We start from the raw sequence: 22,618 nt of genomic DNA, 5'->3' as shown, positions 1-22,618 counted from the left end.
CACCCACCCCTCCATCCCAACTGTACACAGAATTAGATCAATCACCTTATTTCTAACCGAATTGTAGAAGGTAGGTTCTCTGCCCCTGTTCATAATACACAGACTCGTCATTACCAGATACTGCAGCAGTGCGTCGCCCCTGCCGTTAGTATCCGAACTGCCCCAAACTATGTGATGAGCATTAGCGTCGCATCCCAGTATAAGAGGAATACTTCGCTGTCTGCAGTGTTCAACAAGATCTTGTACCTCCCTTGGTGGGGGCTCTTCCTGAGAGTCGTATGGGAAGTAGCCAGAGGCCACCATAACCTCCATCTCAGAGCTCCCTCCTACAGGGAGATTGATCTTTATTGCCGTGAGGTCCCTGCTGCACCGAGCCGGCAGCAGCAGAGCATCAAAACCTTTAACAAGTATGCATGCCCTGGGAACGCTGCACGTGGGGTCTCTATAGATCCGACCAGCATACCCCAGACCCCTGATCCTCCCCGCGACTAGCCAAGGTTCTTGTATTAGGCATATTCCTGTGTGCATCTTAGCCATGCGCCTGACCAGTGCAGCCGAGGTGCCTTTGCTATGATGCAAGTTTATTTGTGTAAACACTATCCCGTCGCCAGCCATGGTGATTAGGACGGGACAGTGTTGCTCTGTTCGCGCTGCTCCCGGGGACCCTCATCAACTCTGACGGTAATCCGGCCCAGGCCCCAGTGCAGTTGAAAATTGCGCTGCCGGAGCAGCCTTACCGATGTTTCGGGTATGCTGAGCACCAGAATGGTTCCACAGTCTGGCCCCTCCCTGCTTTCGGTACTCAGCACCCTTCACCTACTAATCAACAGGTCCGGATGCCTGTGACTCAGAACCACTCCCGACTCAAGCCTGTTTCCAGGAACGCGGAGAGTGGCCCTTCGAGGCTTCTTGTGCTCAGACATCCCAACCATGAGGAGCTTTGCGCCGTCCCAAGGTCTTAGCCGGGGGATTATCTCCTCCAGCCAGTCCCTCGAAAAGGTATTGCTGGCTACCACGATGATGGACCCCATTTTCACGAAGGAGTCATTGAACTCGGGCCATTGGGGATCTTATCGATCTCTGTCTGGACTGTCTCGCTGACGAGTGCCAACTGCTGATGCGTCAGCTCCTCGTCAGGATATTCCTCGCACACGATCGCCCTCGTGAGGGGGTCCACCATCCTGGCAGCCATGATTTCAGGCTCCACGTTGGGTCGTTTTCTGGCGGTCTGATTCGCCGGCGGAGTCGAGTCGGCGTCCTTGCGCCGCTTAACCCCTGGAGCTCTCCCGTCCCCGCCCGCTAACCCGGCCGTCAGGTTCTTAGGAAGAGAGGAGGGGACAGACCCAGAGCTGGGACACGTGGCATCCCTTGCTCCAGGTGCCCCGCCTCCCTCTCCCGTTTTCGCCTCTGGGCCTCTTTTCTCCATTGTGCTCCCGAAATTCTCGGTCGCAACTTCAGAGATCGAAGCCCGTCGGTTACTAGATCCGCCTGAAGGTTCTGTGAGCCCCCCTCCCCGGCAAGCTCCGTGTCGGAAACACCAGCAGTGCGCGTATTCGCCCCTGCCGGCAGTTGTTCCAGGCCCACCCCCATGCTGACCTGCCCACCCTGAGACGGCTCCGGGTTCCCCGAAGGTTCCCCGGAGCTTCCACCCGCTACGACCTCTGTTGGGCTCTGCGAAGAGTCCCCAGCAGTTGAGGCCCCAGCGGGGTCACTATTCAGGTTTTTACTGGTGCTAGCTGCCCCAGTAATCCATCGGGTCAGAGTATTATAGGCAGTGTTGCCCTTGACACTCTTCCCCTCCGGTTTCGCGGTGGGGCGCTCCACCTCCAGCTGACTAGGCGGTGCCGCCCTGTAGCCTTCAGCTTCACTCCCCCTTCCTCCCTCATCTAAATTTTTTGTGTAAGGTTCCATAAAAAGTCCCACGAGTAGCTAGGGAAGTAAAGATCCGCCACCACAGAGCCCCACATGTGGCAGTAAGGCCAGATACTCGGAGATTTCGCCAGGTTTCCCCGAGGCATCGATTGCGACCGATTAGTACCCCAGCGGCCAACTAGTCCCCTCAGCATGATGGCTCACACCTTGGGATTAGGGGTTGGATGAAATACCCATTGCGCCTCCTCCCGAACGCAATGGGGGACTGCACTTAGCCTCCGGCCAGTCCATAGGTCGCCCTCGGGAATCTCGAGGCCCGACCTCGGTCAGGGGAGAGGCCTGACAGCAGTGCCCGTTTTACGGGGATCCTGCCAGGGAAGCTACTCTTGAGCCCGAGAGGCGGTATCCTGCATCAGCCCAATTTCGCCGCCATGCCAGGACGATCCGAGTTCAAGACGTCACGCTCCCGTCACCGGAGCCGAAGCGACCACGAAGACTCGCAGGACGAGGCTACGAGCCCCCACACCAGGCCCTAAAAAGCGCGCACTCGACAGGGTGGCAACCCCCGGTGGAGGCCACGGAGGTATAAATCTACTCTCATCTCTCCGTCTTCCTTCCTTTCCCCGCTCCCGCTACCCGCTAGCTCGTGCGACCACGACATCAAAAAATAGTTTTCGCGCTTTTCCATTCTGCTCGATGGATATTTAACGTGCTTAATCGACGCTCGAGGGGAATAACCCAGCCGATTTTTAATTTTATTAACTATAATAGTTGATGATGATGATGGACATTTTTCAGAGTCTTTGATCGCCTCAGCTCAATGAGAATTAAAAAAATCTGCTTCTTTTATTGCACGTCGTTATTTCCCGCAGGCGTCATTATACGCGCATACCTCATACAATTCAGGTTTCGAGGTGTTCAAACGCGCGCGTTTTTGAAAAATGTGCGTGCCGTGTAATAATTCTGAATTGCTGTTAATGAATACCAATAAAATTTCTACAACACATTTGAAGGTGGCAGCAAATTTTGAGTGGACTAAGTGGACTTGACTCGACCTCGTGTGCTTGCAGTGCTCGTCTGGACACCGAACAAACTGTACAAATAAATACTCAACACAAACATATTTTTCTAAACGAAAAAGTTTTACACGAACATTCCCTACACCGATTTTCTTTCTACACCAATAGTGTATAACCAATTGTTAGATCATTGTTACAATAATAGGTTATACGCTTGTGTAGAGTTTCGCAGTGTAGTAAAATAATAAAAAATCGGTGTAGGGAATATCCGTGTAGACATTTTTCCGTGTAAGAATATATGTTTGTGTAGAGTTTGTTCGGTGTCATACAATACCCTATAGCCTGACAGAACGAAGCTCGCGCGCGTTTTCTCAATAACTTACTCGAAATAATCGATAATGTAACGGCTCTATATTCGAAACCGACATCATGAACCTATGCATTCGCATAAAATTTTTAAGCCACTTTTGGACTAAATGAATTTATTTTACAGTGACGGAGATAATTTCGTCGCTCCCTACGAAGAGTAGCGCTGTTCAAATTTTCCAGTGAAAAGTAGCACAATTCAGATTTGCCGCGAAAACTAGCACAGTTCAGATTCTTTATATCAGAAAAGATTCGTTATTTTTTAAATAAAAACAAACATTATTAAAGCAGAACTAATAAAATGGTAGGATTAATTAAATTGCCGAATTTTTTTTTTAATTTTATCATTTTAAAGATTTTTATTTATTTATTTTTTTTTTACGTGGCATTTGGAACTCGAAAGTTCATCGCCTCATCTACGCAAGCCTTCCACGCTGCCCTATCTTGTGTCAACCCCATCCAAGATGCACCTCCCCGATCGACATCCACCCGTCCTATTTCTACTAGATCCGCTTTTACGTTGTCCTCCCATCTACGTCTAGGTCTACCTAGAGGTCGCGTTACCATCGGCCTGCCCTTCATGATACGCGCTGCCGTACGGTCGTTTCCCATTCCCGCTACGTGCCCTGCCCATCCCAATCTGCACGATTTTATTATTCTGTTAATATTTGGTGACGCGTACAGATTGTGTAACTCATCATTGTGTAGTCTCCTCCATTCCCCGGTTTCCTCATCTTTCTTCGACCCGTATATTTTTCGCAAGACTTTATTTTCAAATACCCTAAAACGGTTGTCCGCCTGCTTAGTGAGAGCCCACGTTTCGCACCCGTACAGAACCACCGGCAGTATTATTGTCCTGTATATTCTTATTTTAACGTTTTTAGACAACAGCCTCGACTTAAGTAAATTACTCACAGCGTAGAAGCAAGCATTACCCGAATGGAGTCTCTTATTTATTTCGACATTAATCTCGTTTCTATCATTTATGGTTGTACCCAGATACCTGAATTCGCTAACCTTTTCAAAAGTAAAACTCCCAACTCTGAGATCTTCCTCCCCTCTGCAGATGCCTAGCTTATCCACAATTATGTACTTTGTTTTTCATTCACTCACTTCTAACCCTGTATAGTCCACCGCTTTTATGAAGATTTCCGCGTTTCTTGCTACCGTTTCCCTACAATCCCTCAGTATATCCAAATCATCTGCGTAGCGTAGTATCTGCGTTGTTCCATTAAGCGTTGCGCCCAGCTGGCTAACCTGCATTTTTCTAACGGCATACTCTAACGTTAAGTTGAACAGCACCGTAGAGAGCCCATCCCCTTGTTTTAAACCGTCGCGTATCGTGAAGGGTTCTGATACATTACCGCCTACTCGGACCTTTCCCGTGCTTCCGTTCAGACATATTTGAATTAATCTCACGAGTTTTTTCGGTACACCGAGAAGTACTAGAATTTGATACATTTTGCTTCGCTTAATAGAGTCATACGCTTTTTTAAAATCTATAAATAGTTGGTGTATGGTTTCGCAAAATTCCCACTTTTTCTCTAACAACTGTCATATGGTAAACATTTGATCGCTCGTCGATCTGTTGCGCCGAAATCTGCACTGATAATCTCCTACTATATCTTCCGCGAATGGAGTGAGTCTAGCTTGTATTACATTTGACAGAACTTTGTAGCACGTTGCTAAAAGTGAGATATCCCTATAGTTATTGCAGTCTGTCTTATCCCCCTTTTTAAAAATCGGTATAATGATAGATTCCTTCCAATTTTCGGGTATTGTTTCATTTTTCCAGATGGCACATACTAGTTTATAGATTTTGAAAGTGAGCTCGACGCCCCCATATTTGAGTAACTCAGCTGGTATAGAGTAATTTCCCGCGGCTTTGTTGTTTTTTAGTTTTTTAATAGCGGCCTCTACTTCTTGGTAGCTCGGTTCCTCCACGTGGAGTTCAGCAGTGTGAATTTCGTCCCCTAATTCTTCTAAGTGGTCCGAGTCGCTATCTGTCCCTCTGTAAGCCCTTACGTCGAGAACGTTAGTATGACGTCTTTTTTCAATGAGGAAATGATCAATTTGGTTCTGTGTGGCCCCATCCGGCGATGTCCACGTTGCCTTGTGTATATCCTTGTGCTTAAAACACGTAGTTTTGATTATAAGATCTTTTGCCGCCGCGAAATTTATGACCCTAATACCGTTATCATTGCTGGCTTAGTGCCCTTCGTGTTTCCTTCCCTATAGTAGGCCTAAACATTTCCTCCCTACCTATTTTAGCATTGAAATCGCCTAATACTATTCTTGTGTCGTAAGACGCGAACTGGTCGATTACCTGCTTTAAAGTTTCGTAATAGAGATCCTTAGCTTCTTCTTCTTTGTCCTCCGTAGGACAGTGTACATTAATAAATACATATCTATACCATTCACCTTCGATAATGATGTACGAGAGCTTATCATTGACGGATTTGAAACTTTTAACCGAATGTATGATGCTTTTGCTTACGAGAAATCCGGTGCCTAGAGATCCCCCACTCCCGGCCCCATACAGGTACGTGAAGTTACCCGATGCTAGTACAGCGCCATCTGGCCACCGCGATTCCTGTATTGCTACCAAATCTAGATTGTACCTATCAGCTTCCTTTACGAGTTCTTTAAACGCACCTGCTCTGTATAGACTGCGAACATTCCAAGTTCCGACCCTTAAGTCCCTTTTGGTTCGGATTTGATTTTTTTGAGCCATGATATTATGTTAAACCCATGCGCTTCGGATCCTGTTCCGATCGCAGGTGAGTCCATCGTTCTAGAGGTGATAACCCCCATACCTCTCTAGAACTAAGTATGAGAGCTTTCCGACTTTGACGAGGACAGTGTCAACTCGTCGTGAGACACACTACGGTTTCATTCTCGCATCCTAACGCCCCCCTGCAAGGCAGCGCGCCTTCGCTGGCATCGTTACCGCGTAAGACCGGGTGACGAATCATTCTACACATCCCCTTTCGGGGCAGTTGTCATCGCTCCCGCATCCTCCTCGGCAGCAGGATTTTTGCCTATTTTTGTAATGTGTGATGAAAGAGATAGATTGAGAGATAAGAGATAATGTGAAGTGTTTTTTTGTTGTGGTGCTTGCGTATTGTTTCTAGATGAATGCGTTCGACAGTGTGGGCTCATCACACCCACGCCTGTTCCTATCGGCTGTCCGCGGCTGCTTATTCAATTTATTCGCACCTAACCTCTTTCTCAGGGGCTGTTCCTCTATCCGCAACCTAAGGACGCGCTGTGTAGTGGTGATAGGCACCCACCCATCCGATCTGGACGACAATGCCCCGCTTAGGGTAGCGGCATTGTAACAGAAGTTTTAAAGATTTTTATAGAAAGTTTAAATTAATTTAAAAATTTAAAAATTGCGTTTCTGATAAAATGTTTAAAATTTTTTAATTTCAAAAAAATTTTCGGCAATTTAATTTGTTACGTCCTGACTATCCTAAATTGAATAGATAGGAACGTAATGATATGTGTAGTGGCGAGGCTGTAAGAAATTGTTAATTCGCGCCTAACACTCACTGTTAGTAAAAATAAATGTGAAACTTACCTTTACGTTGAACCTGGTACTAGTTGAGTAGATTGCAGCTGTAGACTCGTACTGGGTAGTTTGGATTTTCTTGTAAATGAATATAACTCAGAAGATCTCTTTTACGGTAAACCGATCGTTTATTCAAATAATTTTTAGAAGTGAAAGTAAATAATAAATCTCGTTTCAATTATGTAAAATAATATTCTCACTTAATTTAAAAGAGCTAAGACTTGTAGTTTATAAAATCTGTATATTTAGACTTTGTAAGAAATATATAATTGCGGCTAGGCGGCTTTAAGTTTTAAAATAACTGTCACCGATTGTCGGACCCGCGCGATACGGAGCTCGTGACTGACGACGAAAAACTGTCGATGAAAATCGTATAAGTCTTATTTAAAACGTCGCACCTTTCTAAAATTCGGTCATTTGTTTCGCAAGGTAAATCGAAATCGTATTACAAAAGTGATTACTTTGCATTTTGCGAACTCAACTCATAAGCGACACTGACGCATTGGAAAATTGAGATTCAGCAATTTTTATTTAATTTAGGCCATATCGAATTGTTCAAATCATAAAGAAATATTACTAATAGTAAGCATACGTCGTACGACGTAACAATTTAATCTTGCCATTTTATTAGACCTGCCTTAATAATGTTTGTTTTTATTTAAAAAATAACGAATCTTTTCTGACATAAAGAATCTGAATTGTGCTAGTCTTCGCTGGAAAATTTGAACAGTGCGTAGGGAGCGACGATTTACTTATATTCTCAAAATTGTTTATAGGATTCAGCTAAATGTAAATCATCTTCTAAATAGTTGGTGCGTTGAAAATAGTACCTTTCTACTATTTTCATTTCAAATTATAGAAATAAGCGTATGAGTATTTTTATCGTATGAGAATTCCCAATTTTTTTGAAAAAAAATATATATAAATTATTTATTCTCTTGTATAAATATAGGAAAAAATTAAGCTATTCTTTGTGTTTATCTTGTTGAGCATGCAGGTGCCTTAATTTGGGTAGGGGTCAAAATTTTGAAAAATAATAAAGATTTTAAATTGAAAATATTAGGAAGGTAAGGTTGTTAAAAATAAATTACTTTGAACTCGTTATATTTTCTATTTCCTAATATTTTAATTCGATACTTTCTTTTTAGAAATTGTATGATTTCAAAATTTCGGTTTTGAAATTTTTGCTTTCTGCAATTAAATACCTTTTAATTTTTATTTTTGAAAACTTTTACCCTCACATCCTTTGTTTGTCATAAAACCCTCGATTAGGTTACATTTTTCTACAAAACAGATGCATGCTTGCAGAAAAATTTTATTTTTGAGGTGACGTCTAGGCAAATACTTATCAGTATTTATGAGCTGAAATCGATAAGAAACAATAATAATGAAATTGATATATTATTACTTGCATCGAAAAAAAAAACTGTCAGGGCGCATTGGGATGGTGGTTCAAAACTTCCAATTTTCAGTGTTTAAGTTTTTCATGAGCGATCTTAATTTAATTCTTATAATAAGATCTGCAAAAGAATCTAGATATTATTGATAAAATATTTTGAATTTATTTTACAAAATTCAGTTTGATTCCAGACGAATGAGAGGATTCAAATTTAACAAACGAAATTAATAGTATATTGTGCAACTAGGGGGGGGGGGCTATTTCTAACGAGGGTGAGATTTGCCCGAGACGAAGACGAGTGCTCAAATCTCACCCGAGATAGAAATTGCCCTCTCCCCCTTGTTACACACTGTACTTTTGTTGACAAATGCCTGTATAAAGACCCGTTTCATGCATATAGAGTGAATGGTAAGTTGCGCATTTTGAGCCATTCTCTTTCAAAAATTTTCAAAATTTTTCAATAATTTGATTCATTTGGAGTGTTTTTGAGTAGCGGGAGGGAATGATCATTTCCTCCCGCGCACGCTCGAAATAAGCAGCGCATGATTAAGCTGATCAGTGTTGGGCTTGAACAAAGCATCCGCACACATGTGCAGGCCTATGGCTACACGCATTGAAAAAAATGGAGAGGTTTTCATTCGCGCTTTTGAAAAAAAAACCAATGTGAGCAATGCATCGTACCTGCCTGTGCGTAATGCATCGTAAAATGTTGAAGTTTTTCAATGCATTCCAATCGGCCGGACGAAACGAGAGAGAAAACACGAAGAATAATCAATATTAATGAAAACTGCAATGGAGCGCGCTGCAAATTGGCCTGGATACTGCGCTGAGAGCTGCGGAAAAAAGTACATTCATTTTTTCTGATTTGCCGCTTGCATTGCATTGCACGAGTGGGACTCGACGAAGCAAAGCGAAAGAGAGCTTCGCAACTCTCCACCGCGCGGGTATAAATCCCGCGCGCGACGATATCATCGAGCAGATCGTGCGGAATATCTCCCGGCCACTCGCTCTGCTTATATTCGAGCCGTTATATCTGCAGTCACCAGAGGATTGGCAAATGTGTCTAACAACTTCAAATATAAATCTATACCCACCATGGAGATGCATTAAACTAATGCTCGCGAGTGCGTGCGAGCGCAGTGTCGTATAGCTCATTCAATTTGCTACTCAAAACTTGTACACACGCGCTGATATTGTATTATTGCTACGAACTTTGTGAAAATCTCACGAAATGAATTCATGAAATTTACACGTTGTCTGTATTAACAATCCCACGCAAATAAGGACGAAAGTATTATTCCTGCCGTGAGAAGTATATAAATATAGCACTTGAGGTAAATCGAATAAGCGTCCATAAAATTATACCGTTTATCGCAGATTTTATATATTAGTAAATTATTAGTCTTAATTCTATTCTCTCGCGCGGTTATACATGTCTCATCCTTTATTATATGAAAATTCCGTCAGCTTCATTTATGCGATAACGTCGTCGGCGTCGCTTGTACATAGAGCCGAGTGCTGGCTGGCGTGGACGAAGTGGCGTGCGAGTAGAGCCTCATTTTGGTAGCTGCGACGATTCTCTCGCAGACAAATAAAATAAACGAGCTGACAGCTTCGCTATATAGCAGCTCACATAAAACTGCGCGGAGGTCGGACTTGTCGCGCGTATATATCATGCAGCGAGCAGTACACAAAGATACGAGTACCTCTGCAACTATATAGTATATATAATTTAAAAACTCTCATTTGTTCGGAGCGTCGAAGGAAACGCGCGGGATGATTTGTAAAATGTGAAATCCGATCTCCAGCAGTCCGTGAAAAAAACTTTACAAGATTAAGAAGATGAATGAACGGAAGGCTCAGTCAGCCGGAATATAATGAGAATAGTTTTCGCGGCACTAACATCAATGATATTGGCCGGATGCTTGTCTTATTACGTTACAATGTCAAATAACTTGCAGGACTTGTACCTTGAACTTTGCTCCATAGCAATTCATCATTTATTTTGTTTAGCAGTTGATTAATTTGCTAAAGTTATGTCTTGGGTTACGCTCAATCACGGAGAAATTTAATTCTGGCCTGCGCGCACTAATACCATATTTGCGCAGTACATTATAACATGCGCGTGTATTTCATCGGTACATTCTCGAATTTAAAATGATCCTGTAAATTCCCAGGCAGATCATTTTTTCTCGATTGATTGAAGCTGTGCGAAAAGTCGGTCCTTCCCCGTGAGCGACTACGCGCGAAAGCGGAGCATTTGAAAAAGACGACGGTGCAGCCGGTTTTAGGTAAGGCGGCGCGCATCAGGCGAGTAGTCCAATATATAATTAAAAAGAGAAAGCGAGCGCCGTGCGGAATCGTACACTACTGCACGGGGATAGAGAAATCCCTGTCCACGCGAGGATTTGCCTTTGCAAATTTACGACATCCGCTTACAAGCGACGGGCTCGAAACTGATAAAACTGGATACCTAGCGGTGACCCCTCGAATTATCGTTCTCGAATTTACGGCACACGAGGCGTTAGCTCGATTTATCGAGCTGTACGTCAGTCGCGGAACGACGTAATCGCGCCGAATCCAACACCCTGCGCCACAACACGAGGCCCTTTTTTCTCTGCAGTCAATGTCAGAAGCATATTTGATATCATTGTAATCCATATGCACGATTTTATCGAACTCGCGCATGTTTGCTTGCTTGTTTGTAACGCATCGCTCGCCTCTTTACATACACTTACCCCGACATTTACGCACTTATCGAACAGCGCGGTTATACTTACCCGAGCGCAGAATTTCCCAGTTTATTTGATATAATATTTCATTGGCCAAGCAACACAATCAGCTTTATAATGCGAGACGCGTACGCCAGACCTTTAGATTATTGTACATCACTCGCTACAACGATACTCGGGATTCGCTGTATGCACGAACGGTCACATTCCATGATGCTCCCTAGGCCCAGTCGCGACGAGATCTGATCTTATAAGTTTGGACGTTTTCACGCAGGCTGCAGAATCAAGCTGAGCTTTGAGCTTTGATTCTGTATTGTAACATATAGCTGCGTAACCTTGTTTACATCCAGCAGGTTCAGCGAAACATTTTTACCTCTTTTAAAACACGTTGAGTCAATACTATTTAAGCTTGCTGGCGCTCTGAGACAAAAAATTTTACACGGATATTCCCTACACCGATTTTTTATTATTTTACCAATAGCATAACGTATTGTTAGATCACTGTTGCAACAATAGGTGTATACGCTTATGTAGAGTGTATAGTAAAAAAAAAAATTGAGTATATTTGTGTAGAAAAATACATTTGTGTAGGATTTTTATGTGTACAGTTTTTGTTCCGTGTCCGCACAATGAGCAGATTTCGTGTAAGTCAAAACTCGCAGCCGAGCCGATAGCGCACGAAATTGGTAATCAGCGTGCAGTTATAGAAGCGGGAGACAGTAAAAAGTGCACAATTTACGCGGGAGAGTACAGAAGCCGCACACGTAGATAGCGGAATAATACGGCTCGAGCCGCGAGGAAGCTTCTCCATGACTCTGCTCGAAATTATATCGGAAGCTCGACTTTTCGATATCGGCTGCGCACAAAGGGGGTGTGTAGGTGTGCAGCGGGGCAGGGATCTTGTCGCAAAGATAAAGCGGTCGCGATCTCCCGCGCGCGCCGCGTATACGCTATCTATAGAGAGCGAAGGAAGTAAGGGGGAAAAGTACTCGCTCGCTCGCTCGCAGGGGGTGATTGAAATCGGGCGCCGGGGATCGAAGGCGCCTAGTTACGGAGCCCATCAATAAAGAGTCGTTCTCGGAGCGTGTAGTGAGGTGCGCGCGCGCCGACGAGCGATGGTCCTGGACTGAGAAGAAGGAAGCCACTCGACAGAGAGAAAGAGAGAGCCGTTACGTCCCGCGGCGCTGCATTCGCAACCTGCCTTTCTTTTATTATATTTAACTCGTCGTCGCTGCAGCATCGGCAAAAAGCTGCGCGCAAACGAGGCGCCTCTTTCCGCATAAAGGCGGTATAAGCGAATAACGCCGGATTCTTCTGGACTATTCAGTTACACTTGTTCGGCCAATAAAAACGGGAGAGGAACTTGGAAACTGGCCTCGGAATTGCCGGCAATATCAGATGTATTCCCCGATGTAAAAGCATTAAGCACGCGCAATGGCCGCGAGTCGATGCGGCGATAAAAGCAGAGTATGCCGGTGCGCAGTATATATAGCTGTGTGCGCCGCCGCCTCTCGCTCGAGCGTAATGTTTTCAGATGTACTCTTTGATCGGCCGAGGCATTTGCTCCCGCGCAACGAGTTAGCAGGCGTACAACGACAGTTTACGGCCGCGAGCCGTTGATCCTGCGCCTCTTAACTTGTACTGCAGGCCCGTCGAGCCGGCGAGCCGCACACGTCTTTTTTGCGCTCTCTATCTCTTTCTCGAGCAGCTCCTCGATTCCACGCTTCGCCGGGAAATCTTTTATTTTCATTTCACCCTCCGCGGGGCTCGAGTCGATCCTTTGCCTTATTTATCTTCGGCGGCGTCTCGCGCTCGCGCCGGGACGTGCCTGGCTGTACTTTCAGTCGCTATATACATACACGTAGTCCCCCGCTCCTCTTCGCCCTTTTCGCTGTATCGCGCGCCAAAGGAGTGCAGCTCTGCACGCGGCGTCGACGCGCTCTGATATCGCCCCCGAGATTCGGAGAAGAGGCCGTGTACTTATATATAGCAGTAGCTCTTTCCGCGCGCCGCGAGCCGGATCGAGGAAAAAGCTCTGTTTCGCGCTTGTAGGAAATCCGCCGTGAAATCCTTTATGCCGTGTATACACAAAACTCCAGCGCTTGCTCCACTCGGATGACCAATTTCCGCTTCGCGCTCGTTATTCCTTCCTCGATCCGGCTCGCGCGCTACACTCCGCACTGTACACACTGCACCGCCTCGCTCGACAAACTCCTTACGGCTTAATTTCTTTCATACTCTCCGTTACGTCAAGTCGCCACCTGCTCGCTTCTTTGCCCTCCCGAGCTGAGCATCTCTTGCACCACTAAATCGCTCCTCAAACCGGCCGAGCTCAACTTTTACTCAATTTTTTCATTCGTTGAAAATACGCCAGCATCATAACAAAGATAACCTACATAAAATGAAATACGTAGCAACGGTAACGCGGCTGAAACTGAATACAGTCACCCTACTTCTTACCCTGGATAATTTAGATTATCGTTCGTCAGTCTTTTATTTTTCTGTCTGTATTATAAATATCAAGTGCATGACACCGTCTAAACTCTACACAGAAATATCCTACACCTATTTATTATTATTTTAGCACACTGAGAAACTCTACACAAGTGTATAACCTATTGTATAGTAACAAATGATCCAACAATAGGTTATGCGATTGTGTAGAGTTTTTTCGTGTAGGCTATTTTATGTGTGCAGTTTAGTCGGTACTTTGAATAGTTTAGTCAGCGAAAATATAAGAAGTTCTTCACTTTGAACGCAAGTGGATATTATATGATTGCAGTTTTTTAAAAATTGCACGTTGAAAAGCGTAAATCAAGTTGAAAGCATGCCAATGTTCAGCTTTATGCAACAGATTAAAAATGCATTTTGAACCAAAGTTTGGCGTTGCCCATGTAATCAAAAGTTCTAGACATCGCAAACAAAAAATTTGAGCATATTCGTACTCCACGCACGAGGATAACAAACTACTGAAACAGAATTTTTTGCGACAACCTGTTGCGAGTTTTTGACTACCGTTATGTGTTGAAACTTCTAATTAAAAAACGCGTAAAAACAAGATATGTTATAAATTGAATTTAATGCAATAGAACGTACGGGTTGTAACGATTACGACGACAAATTGAAATAATTACAGCACCAAGGACTATCTGTGTATTTTCCAGAATAACATTAATTTGATGAGCTCTAAGATATAGTGTGTAAGGTACGGTGTGCTTCGCAGCTTTTTGTGGGTGGATGCGAATATCGATCCCAGTCGTAGCTGATGACTGGGGACGTAGCCTCGTAGCTGTGTTGGTAGGAAAATGTGAATATCGATTCTGGATGATGTTTATATGTGCATCTTGAGTCGCCACCTATGATGAGCTCTTCTCGTGATGGTCAGATGAGACGGCTTGGAAATCCAGAATCGATCACCCCAGGAGTCGTCCGACCCGTCCGGTTCAGCGTATTCCGAGTTTCCTCCCTAGTTCAGAGAAATCTCCCAGAAGAATCCCAACCCTTCCGAAATTCTTGTTATTGCGCGAACGCACGGCTATAGGTTGACTTGCTACGCAGACAGACGCGTTCGATGTTATATACGAGCAAGCAGTATATTACAATTCCGCTATTCTGTTGACTGAGTTTATTATATATTACCTATTATTGAGGTTGTAAAATCTGTATACTCAAATTTGCACTAAGATTATAGCGATAAAATATTATTCACGCTCTCTAAACGGAAAGCGTGCCGCAGTTAACGAGCGATTTCTACTTCCTTTTGGGGTTACAATAAGATGTATCAACGTCGAATGCTTATTGCTCGCGATGATATGAATCTCCCCGTCGAAGGGCACGAGAGATGACTGACTCACGTCGATCAGTCTGTCCGTTTGATCGCTCGCCTAGTTGACCGAGCGCGCAAACTTACTATACTAATTAGGCATAGTTTTTATTGTACGCGTGTGCATTGCCGATCCATGCAGATGCAGACTTAGCCGCGGAGGAACGCCTGTTACTCGAACTCGCCGCACTCGGTTCTCGTCGCGCTCCTTCGCTCGAATCTGTCCGAAACAACGATCTTGACCGTTCCCTTTCCCTTGGACCTTCAGCCAACGAACGTGCACGGTGAAAAAAAATTTCTTTCCAAGTGTTTCCTTGCGCCCGAGTAAATAGGCAAATGTGCAAATCCACAGAAAACCGGACACTTCAGAGGGTCTGAATAAAGAAAATTGAAATATGAGGGCACATCTAACAGACCAACTTTTTTGGGTTCCTTAGGTACCCAGAACACGAAAAACCTTGGGTTCCCGCGATATCAAAATACCTATTTTTTGCCGGGCAGTTTGATTTCTCTTATATGGGAAATTAACATTTAATTTGAGGGCTGGGGGGTTAAAAATGGTTGCCTGGGTAAAAAGTTGTCTAAACTTCAAAATAGCAAAAAATCATGAAACCTTATGGATTTTTTACGAAAATCAGCGATTTTTCCCAGATTTAAAATCCTTATAACTTTTTATTCGAGCGGTCAATTTTAACCACCCGGCCCTCAAATTAAAGCCATTTTCTTCTTATTTTGCTTTCAAAAATCAGATTGAACATTTTATTAGTTTTATCAGCTGTGTATATATATATATATATATATATATATATATATATATATATATATATATATATATATATATATGTGTGTGTGTGTGTGTGTGGCAATGAAAAAGATCCAAAAAAAGCCATAATTGATGGGCATACGTGTAGCTGATCAAACAATTAAAATGTTGATCTAAATTTTGAAAGCAAAATAAGAAGAAAAGAGCTGTAATTTGAAGGCCGGATGGTTAAAATTGACCGCCCGAATCAAAAATTGTAAGAATTTAAAAAATGGGAAAAATCGTTGATTTTCTTAAAAAATCCAAGTTTTCATAATTTTTTGCTATTTTCAAGCTTAGACAACTTTGGTGCACAGCTCTGGGTGGCATAAGGAACCCAAAAAAGTTGGTCTGGTAGGTGTGCCCTCAAATTTCAATTTTGTTCACTCAGACCCCCCTGAAGTATTCGGTTTTCTGTGGATTTGCACATATATGGTGGGGAGAAGGGGTGAAATATATAGGCCTCAATTTGAAAATATTTTTCTATGAATCTCTTGTAAGCGTAGGAAATCGTTGTGTTGTTTAGCTCTTTTATATTTCGGAGACGCTCATAAGGGACGAGAGCGTCAGTCCTCGACAGATCCCTGCACTGAGAAAAAAATAAAGTTAGGGTTACTTGATAGCACAAAGTAGCACCAACTGGAGAGTCTCCGGTAGCCACAACCGGAGACTCCAGTAGCCAGAGCCGGAGTCCAACATAACCTCTAAATGTACCTACGCTGTCTTGCTCCTAAATAGCATTTTGCTTCTGGGTATACTGCATTAATCGATCATATTATCTATTATTGATAATTTTCTAGTTTACGAACAATGTAGATGCGGTAGCACGAGTTCGAAAATTCATCTACTCTGGCCTATGGATTTTGTCCGGTACTGGCTACCGGACTTTCTCCGGTTAGGGCTACTTGTCAATGCTTACTTGAGCAACGCCGGTAGTGACTACCGGACTCTCCGGTAACCCTAATTTTGTTTTTTTCTCAGTGTGAACCGACATCACGGGGAATAATATCGTTATCACATTTAAAAATTAAGAGTATCAAACTTACTTATACGTATATGAATTAAAAAAAAAAATAATAAATTTAAAATTTTTTATACGGTAAATAAATAATTGTAGCTCACAGAGACCGCCAATTTTTGTCTTATCTTGATTTAAAAAGCTGTTGGTGAACTTTATGAGATCGAGAAAGTTACTCCACTCGATACTTTTCGATAGGGTTCATCATTTTCATCCTCATTTCAAACCATCGTATATGGTTGCACGCTAATCTTCAGAGTATAGTGACTCTAAAAGAAAGTGAAAAAATCACTCTATAACAGATTTAGAGCATTTAAACGTGTAACAGTCGACGAAATTCCTCAATATATTAGATGGAACTAACTGTTCATTACGACGCTTGCTCATGACGTTGGATTTTCACATGGAGAAACCTAGAGCTCGTATATAACTTTTGCCAAGTGCTTATTACCGCTTATACTCTTATCATAAGTTTGTAAAAATTATTAAATAAAATGCCACTCAAGTACGATACTAATTTAATCACCTCGATCTTTGGTAGCCCGCCACCTCTCCACTGCTCAGATTTCCGTTAAACTGGGGCCAAATTCCACGTTTATAAATTCAAAACTATCTCGCTTGCTTCCCAACGAAATACAATATTCGGTAGTACTATATTTCCAAATTTTATAATCACATTTCAAGTTTTATATATACTTCGTCGTCGTGGGCGATCAAAGGAAGAATTCGTTGGATAGGTTTTTGTGTATCAAATTAGTCGAGCTTCTCAGTTACATAATGTAGCGATTTAAATGATTCTTATGCGAAGGATACCATATGCGAAGAATAAATATATGAGATGAGAGATAAAAGAATAATAAGAAGATGAAAAAAAAATATTTCAAAGGACGATAAAAAAATAATAATGGAAATGTTGAGGAAGATAATGAGTCTAATTACTTTAGTTCGGGTGATTTAATAAAAAGGGTAAGAGTCCAAAGATAAAAAGCTTATCTTCGGAATCAGAAGGAAAGGCCCGTGTGTAGCCCGGCCCTGAGAGAATAACGTGTTGCGCGTCCCCTTTGCTATATCCCAGTCTTTCTTCGGCCGACTTTTTTCACTCCCTCTCCTGCCTTGCGTTCTTCTTTTTACCGCCTTCGCCTTGATCCATCTATTATCTGATGGTTTTATACGCTGCGCTGCAGCAGCCGCGCGACCATTCCTCCCTCACTATACTCAGTCGGCCCAGTCTTTTTTCTGCTTCCCGTCGAGTCTGTAGTCAGCTTCCGCTCTGGCCTTCCATGGCTTCAGAACAACGAGGCCGTCCTCCGCTGAGAACATTTTTCGCAGCATAATTAAGCCGCGCGCACGCGAGTTCTTTTCATTCTCTCCCGTCAGCGTCGCCAGCCCGTGCACTTGCGCCTCAAAAAATTAGCACAGACCGCATAATGAAGCCATGCGAAGAGCCGGCAACGGCAGCTAGACCGAGAGACAGAGAAAGAGGGAGAAAGAGGAAGAGAACTTTCGAGCCAGGGTTACTGAGCCGTTGTGTAATCGCTCGAGAGCGGAAGCTGTGTTATTTCAGCCCCTGAACGGAAATCCCCGGGGAAGCTGTCGTTCATCTTTTCATCATAATTTTTTCCCCGCCTTTTTCCTCTCTTATATTTTTAATAGAAAACTTTTTCTCTGAATGTGCCAATCATTTTTGCGCTTCGGTTTTTTTTCATTGTCACCTACCTACGTGCCCAGATAATTTCGTGCACACTTACCTTTTTAGCGTGCGTTTATCGTTCTCTCGAAAGTCGCAGAATAAAAGTTGGTTGTGAATTAGAAATGAGTTTATTTTTAGAAGTAAAAATGTTTGTTTATTAGGAAAATGAATAACAAGATATGTAGATTGTATATGTATATCTATATATATATATATATATATATATTCATGATCGCGCTCATAATAAAAGTACAATAATAGTATCATATCAAATCACGAGGACAAATTCAATATTCACATAGTGCGGATGTTAGCCCTTAAGAGTATCGCAACAAATTCACGGTGGACTGATCGTAACGTTCTTTCGTAATTCTGCTTATTTTGTTAGTCACTTGAATTCAATGAAGTGTAGCATTCTCCATCGCGGCTTCCTCGTATAGCTCATAATAAGTACGCCGACAAGAAAGCAGCAGCAGAATGTTTGTGTTTAAAAGTTTTATTAATTAACAAAATACAATATACGTATATAACAATATAGTAAATAAAGTTGATATAAGAAAAGGCTCATAAGTAACAAAGTATCAACAAACATGTCTAAAAATCGGTTTGTGACGTTTCGGGTACATAGTGAGAAGCTGCATGAGCGTGTCGTATAATTACAATATAAAAGTCGTACATAAAAACGAAGGATAACGATCATCCTTGCGCTACTTGCAGAACTGATCAAAGGACGCTTCCTTATAAATTACGGGACTCAGATAACGAGATTCTGAAGCTGGTAAGCTCTCCGATCGACTGTGATTCGACAGGTCAACGTTATACTCTTTAAAAATTTATTTCTATCTACTTTTTATTAACTTGATTGATATAACTAACTTCTGATTCACCTCGTAGCGTTTTACGAAAAAATAAAATACTGATTAAAAATAAAAGCACAAAAGTAGACGACGGAAGGACGAGAAAGGGAACACCGGTGAAGAGGTGTCACTAATCAGGCACTTTACACTAGCTTTCTTTTTCGTCCGTTCTCTTCACATCTCAGCTCGTTAATTTCCGATTATTTATAATTAAATTCTTTTTCGGGTTTTCAATTATTTTCATTTAATTCCTGATAAAAACTTCCCGCGCAACACGTCGTAAAAAATGGCAGTTTGCACACTGGCCGAAGGAATCCAAGTGAGAAGGTTTTAATACAATTCATTGCCACCGCATTGTCTTTTTAATATATTTTTACCATTTATCTTCCATTAAGTTTTGTTTGTTAGCATCACTCGCACGCAACGCAAAAACACTTTGAAAACGCAGCCATGCTCGCACTCAAACATCCGCTTTTTCTGTACATCATTTTTTATTATTTCATTTATTTCTTTCTCGCTCTCTTTCGCTCTCTTATTCTCTCTCTCTCTCTCTGTCTCTCTCTCTCTCTCTCTCTCTCTATCTATCTCTTTCGCGCGTTCTCTCATCCTTTTCTTTGCACTTAAGAAACATTCGGAACATGCTCGCATCTCTGAATCTGTCTCAGTTTCTTGTTGGTCAGTGCACGCAACAGCACATCCTAACTCGTGCCGACGCACTGCAACGAGTCTGGATACCCGAGCATACACCCTTTTTTATGTTTGTTCCGCTTACTTTTTTGTATGTTCGTATGTATTCTGATGACTCGGCAACCTTGAATTTCGTCAAGCGTCGCAAGACGAGTAAGAAAGCAAAGGTCTAGTCATTGGATACATGGGACAATCGGCCTACGTCATCAGCTCCGTTGTATCATCGACGTCCATTTCGTCCGAGGGTTCCATCCTCACAGCCAATTGTGTGTATCCCATGGCGACTTCTCGTCTGTTCGACATTGTCTGAAAAGAGTTAACGATGCTGCATCAGTGCCTGTTGACTGTTTAGGAACCAGTGCACAGTGGAGCCGATGGGTCAGAAAAGAGGAAAAATTCACGGAAAAAAAATCATCCACTAGATTCCTCCAAGCGGGATAATGTTCGTTTAGTTGTAGTGTATTTTAAGGATCCATGTCCCTCATCAGACTGATCCCCCCGTAAGGAAAAATTACCCCAGAGCTAGTGTGTACCCCATTAACCTTAACCGATTATTGCGAAATAAAATGTTTGCTCGGGGGAAACGAAAATGTTCATAAAAGTGAATAAAAATAGTTGAGAAAACGTTCAAATTGGCCGTAATGGTACATTGTGTATCAAGGAGAGAAAATAGGCTAAGTATAGGTGTACCATAGGAAGAAAGGCTATTTCAGACTTGGGTGAGGTGTTTTCAGCACTCGTCTATGTCTCATGCTTAACGCCTCACCCTCGCTCGAAGTAGCCCTTTTTCTTCCCTTGATGCACAATGTACTGTTAAAACTTTTCCAGTAAAATAAATGAGTAATCGAAAATATACCAAATTTAGCGGTTTTAGCAAAAATCGGTTAAGGTTAATGGAGTACATACTAGCTCTAGGGTAATTTTTCCTTACGGGGGATCAGCCTGAGGGGCTTGGATCCTTAAAATACACAACTAAACGAACATTTACCCGCTTGGAGGAATTCATTGAATGATTTTTTCCTGTGAAATTTTTATTCCTCCTTTTTTGACACCCACTGTGCAGTGGAGGCCCAAGTGCATAGAATGTTACGGAATGCTATATGGCATGTTATGATATTGTTATGGTATATGTCAGCTGATTCGTGTAGCAAAAGTGAAAGCCTCATCTTCCTCGAATGCGAATCAAAAAATTGAAAAGGTGTGTGATACTCCTGTAAGTACAATGTGCATGCGCGCATTGAAGTAGATGAGGCTTCGTCGCGGCCTCGCATGGACCATATCACGAGACAAACTGCGACAAATAAAAGGCTCGTGTACCACGAAATCAGATCTGCGCAAGTGTACCGTGTGCGAGAGGTGCAGAGGATGCTTTGTGAAACCCCACGAATAAGTAATTATGCAGTGTAACATGAGAATGACAATAATTAATCGAAAACTATGAGTAAAGTGCAACACTCAAGTGACTATACGAACTGGAGACGTGTCAAAGGTCTGCAGTTCGTTAGAAATCGATAAGAGAAAAAACTGAGTAAATATAAAGCTTCAACGGGGTCTGCACTCTGCGTGAATAATTTGCAAGCAGCCAAACTAGGATCATATTGGAGGGAGTAAATATTTAACCGAAACTAAGTGAGAAATTACTTTTTGAGTGCGTCACATTCTGGTATTGCGTTTGGTAACTTTTGCGCAACTGCGCAAGTGTACCTGAAGTGCGACGAATATCGTGGCGAATATCGCGATGGAAGCCACGCAGATGGCCACGGCCAGCGTGGTGGCCGCTGTCACGGCGAAATCCGTCGACTCGTCCTTCAAATCGAAGCCGTTCGAATCGCTAGCTTCCGACAGAGCGTTCAGCTTGGCCTTCTCCATGGGTGTAAACTCGGCTCCAGGAACTCTTCTTTTACCGGCCGGAGAGCTGTTCCTGCAGCCACCTGTCAAATCAAAACGCGAACAAGGGCTCGGCTTAATTAATGGCAAATAATTCACGGCGAGCGTCCGCGCGTGCACACACACACACACACACTCGCGCGCGCACATCAAAGTCGACTAATGCGAATCTTATCTCGGGAGCGTAGGTGCCAGATACAGGCCTACAGTATAAGAGACAAGGCGAAGAGCGAGCGTAACACACGCGTGTGTGAATTAATGCCGAGTTCAACGTTTGTAGAATTGTTTCTGGAGGGTTGATTCAGTGCAGCCGAGCGCAAAGAGACCTTGCCTGGCGCGCTCAGCGCTCAAAGAGAACAGCGCACAGAAGCAAGTTACGCTTGCGTGCACTCGCGCTGAAAATGGATAAAAGTTCGCGAGTGTGTGGGTGTGTGCGCTGGCTCGTTTGTACTGCAGCAGCAGCAGCAGCAGCAGCAGCAGCAACACAGAGAGAGATAAAGAAAAGCGAGCAGCTGCAGCACCGGCAGAGATTGACCTACCGGTCTCGGGATCACAGACGCAGCACTCTTCGGTCTCGTCGAGCTTCTCCTCGCCCTTGCAGCAGGGCACGCACTGGTTGTTGAGCTTGTCGAGGTGCAGCGGCGGCGCGCAGCCCGAGCAGCTGAACTTGCCGGGACCCGTGCACCTGTGGCAATCCAGGTGGCAGTTCCTGCAGAGGCGCGTCGGGTGGTCGTAGTACTGGGTCCCTAGACAGGCCATGCACATGCCGGTCTCCAGCATCGAGTGCGGCGGGCAGGAGGTGCACTCCTGCGGCCCCTCTCCTGAAAACAGACGGACGAAGCCGCACCGCTGGCTAATACGCTCGAAGGAAAAACTGTGGCCGATGAAATTC

General features: G+C 43.4%; 2 protein-coding genes across 11 annotated transcripts in view; both read right to left on the bottom strand.

The window, feature by feature from the left end:
* LOC116416179 overlaps positions 1-7,357 on the bottom strand; it is a 68,646-nt gene extending 61,289 nt beyond the window's left edge. For both annotated transcript variants that reach the window (XM_031923653.1, XM_031923655.1), the window contains exon 1: positions 6,841-7,357. The gene's annotated coding sequence lies outside the window, so the exon portion shown is untranslated. The remainder of the gene's footprint in view (positions 1-6,840) is intronic.
* Positions 7,358-18,422: 11,065 nt separating this feature from the next.
* LOC100117035 (furin-like protease 2) overlaps positions 18,423-22,618 on the bottom strand; it is a 113,475-nt gene continuing 109,279 nt past the window's right edge. For 6 of the 9 annotated variants that reach the window (XM_031923822.2, XM_032596850.1, XM_031923824.2 and 3 more), the window contains 3 exons: positions 22,266-22,547; positions 21,544-21,770; positions 18,423-20,145 (listed from right to left, as the gene is read on the bottom strand). In XM_031923822.2, the coding sequence (XP_031779682.1) occupies positions 20,038-20,145; positions 21,544-21,770; positions 22,266-22,547 (617 nt within the window). In that variant the 3' untranslated portion in view covers positions 18,423-20,037. Of the gene's footprint in view, positions 20,146-21,480; positions 21,771-22,265; positions 22,548-22,618 lie in introns of all 9 variants that reach the window. The other 3 variants (XM_032596852.1, XM_031923825.2, XM_032596851.1) reach the window with 1 other exon arrangement.

The sequence above is a fragment of the Nasonia vitripennis genome, chromosome 2 (genome assembly GCF_009193385.2).
Source record: "Nasonia vitripennis strain AsymCx chromosome 2, Nvit_psr_1.1, whole genome shotgun sequence".
In the NCBI taxonomy this organism is placed as follows: domain Eukaryota; kingdom Metazoa; phylum Arthropoda; class Insecta; order Hymenoptera; family Pteromalidae; genus Nasonia; species Nasonia vitripennis.
This window is presented reverse-complemented; position numbering and strand designations above follow the sequence as displayed.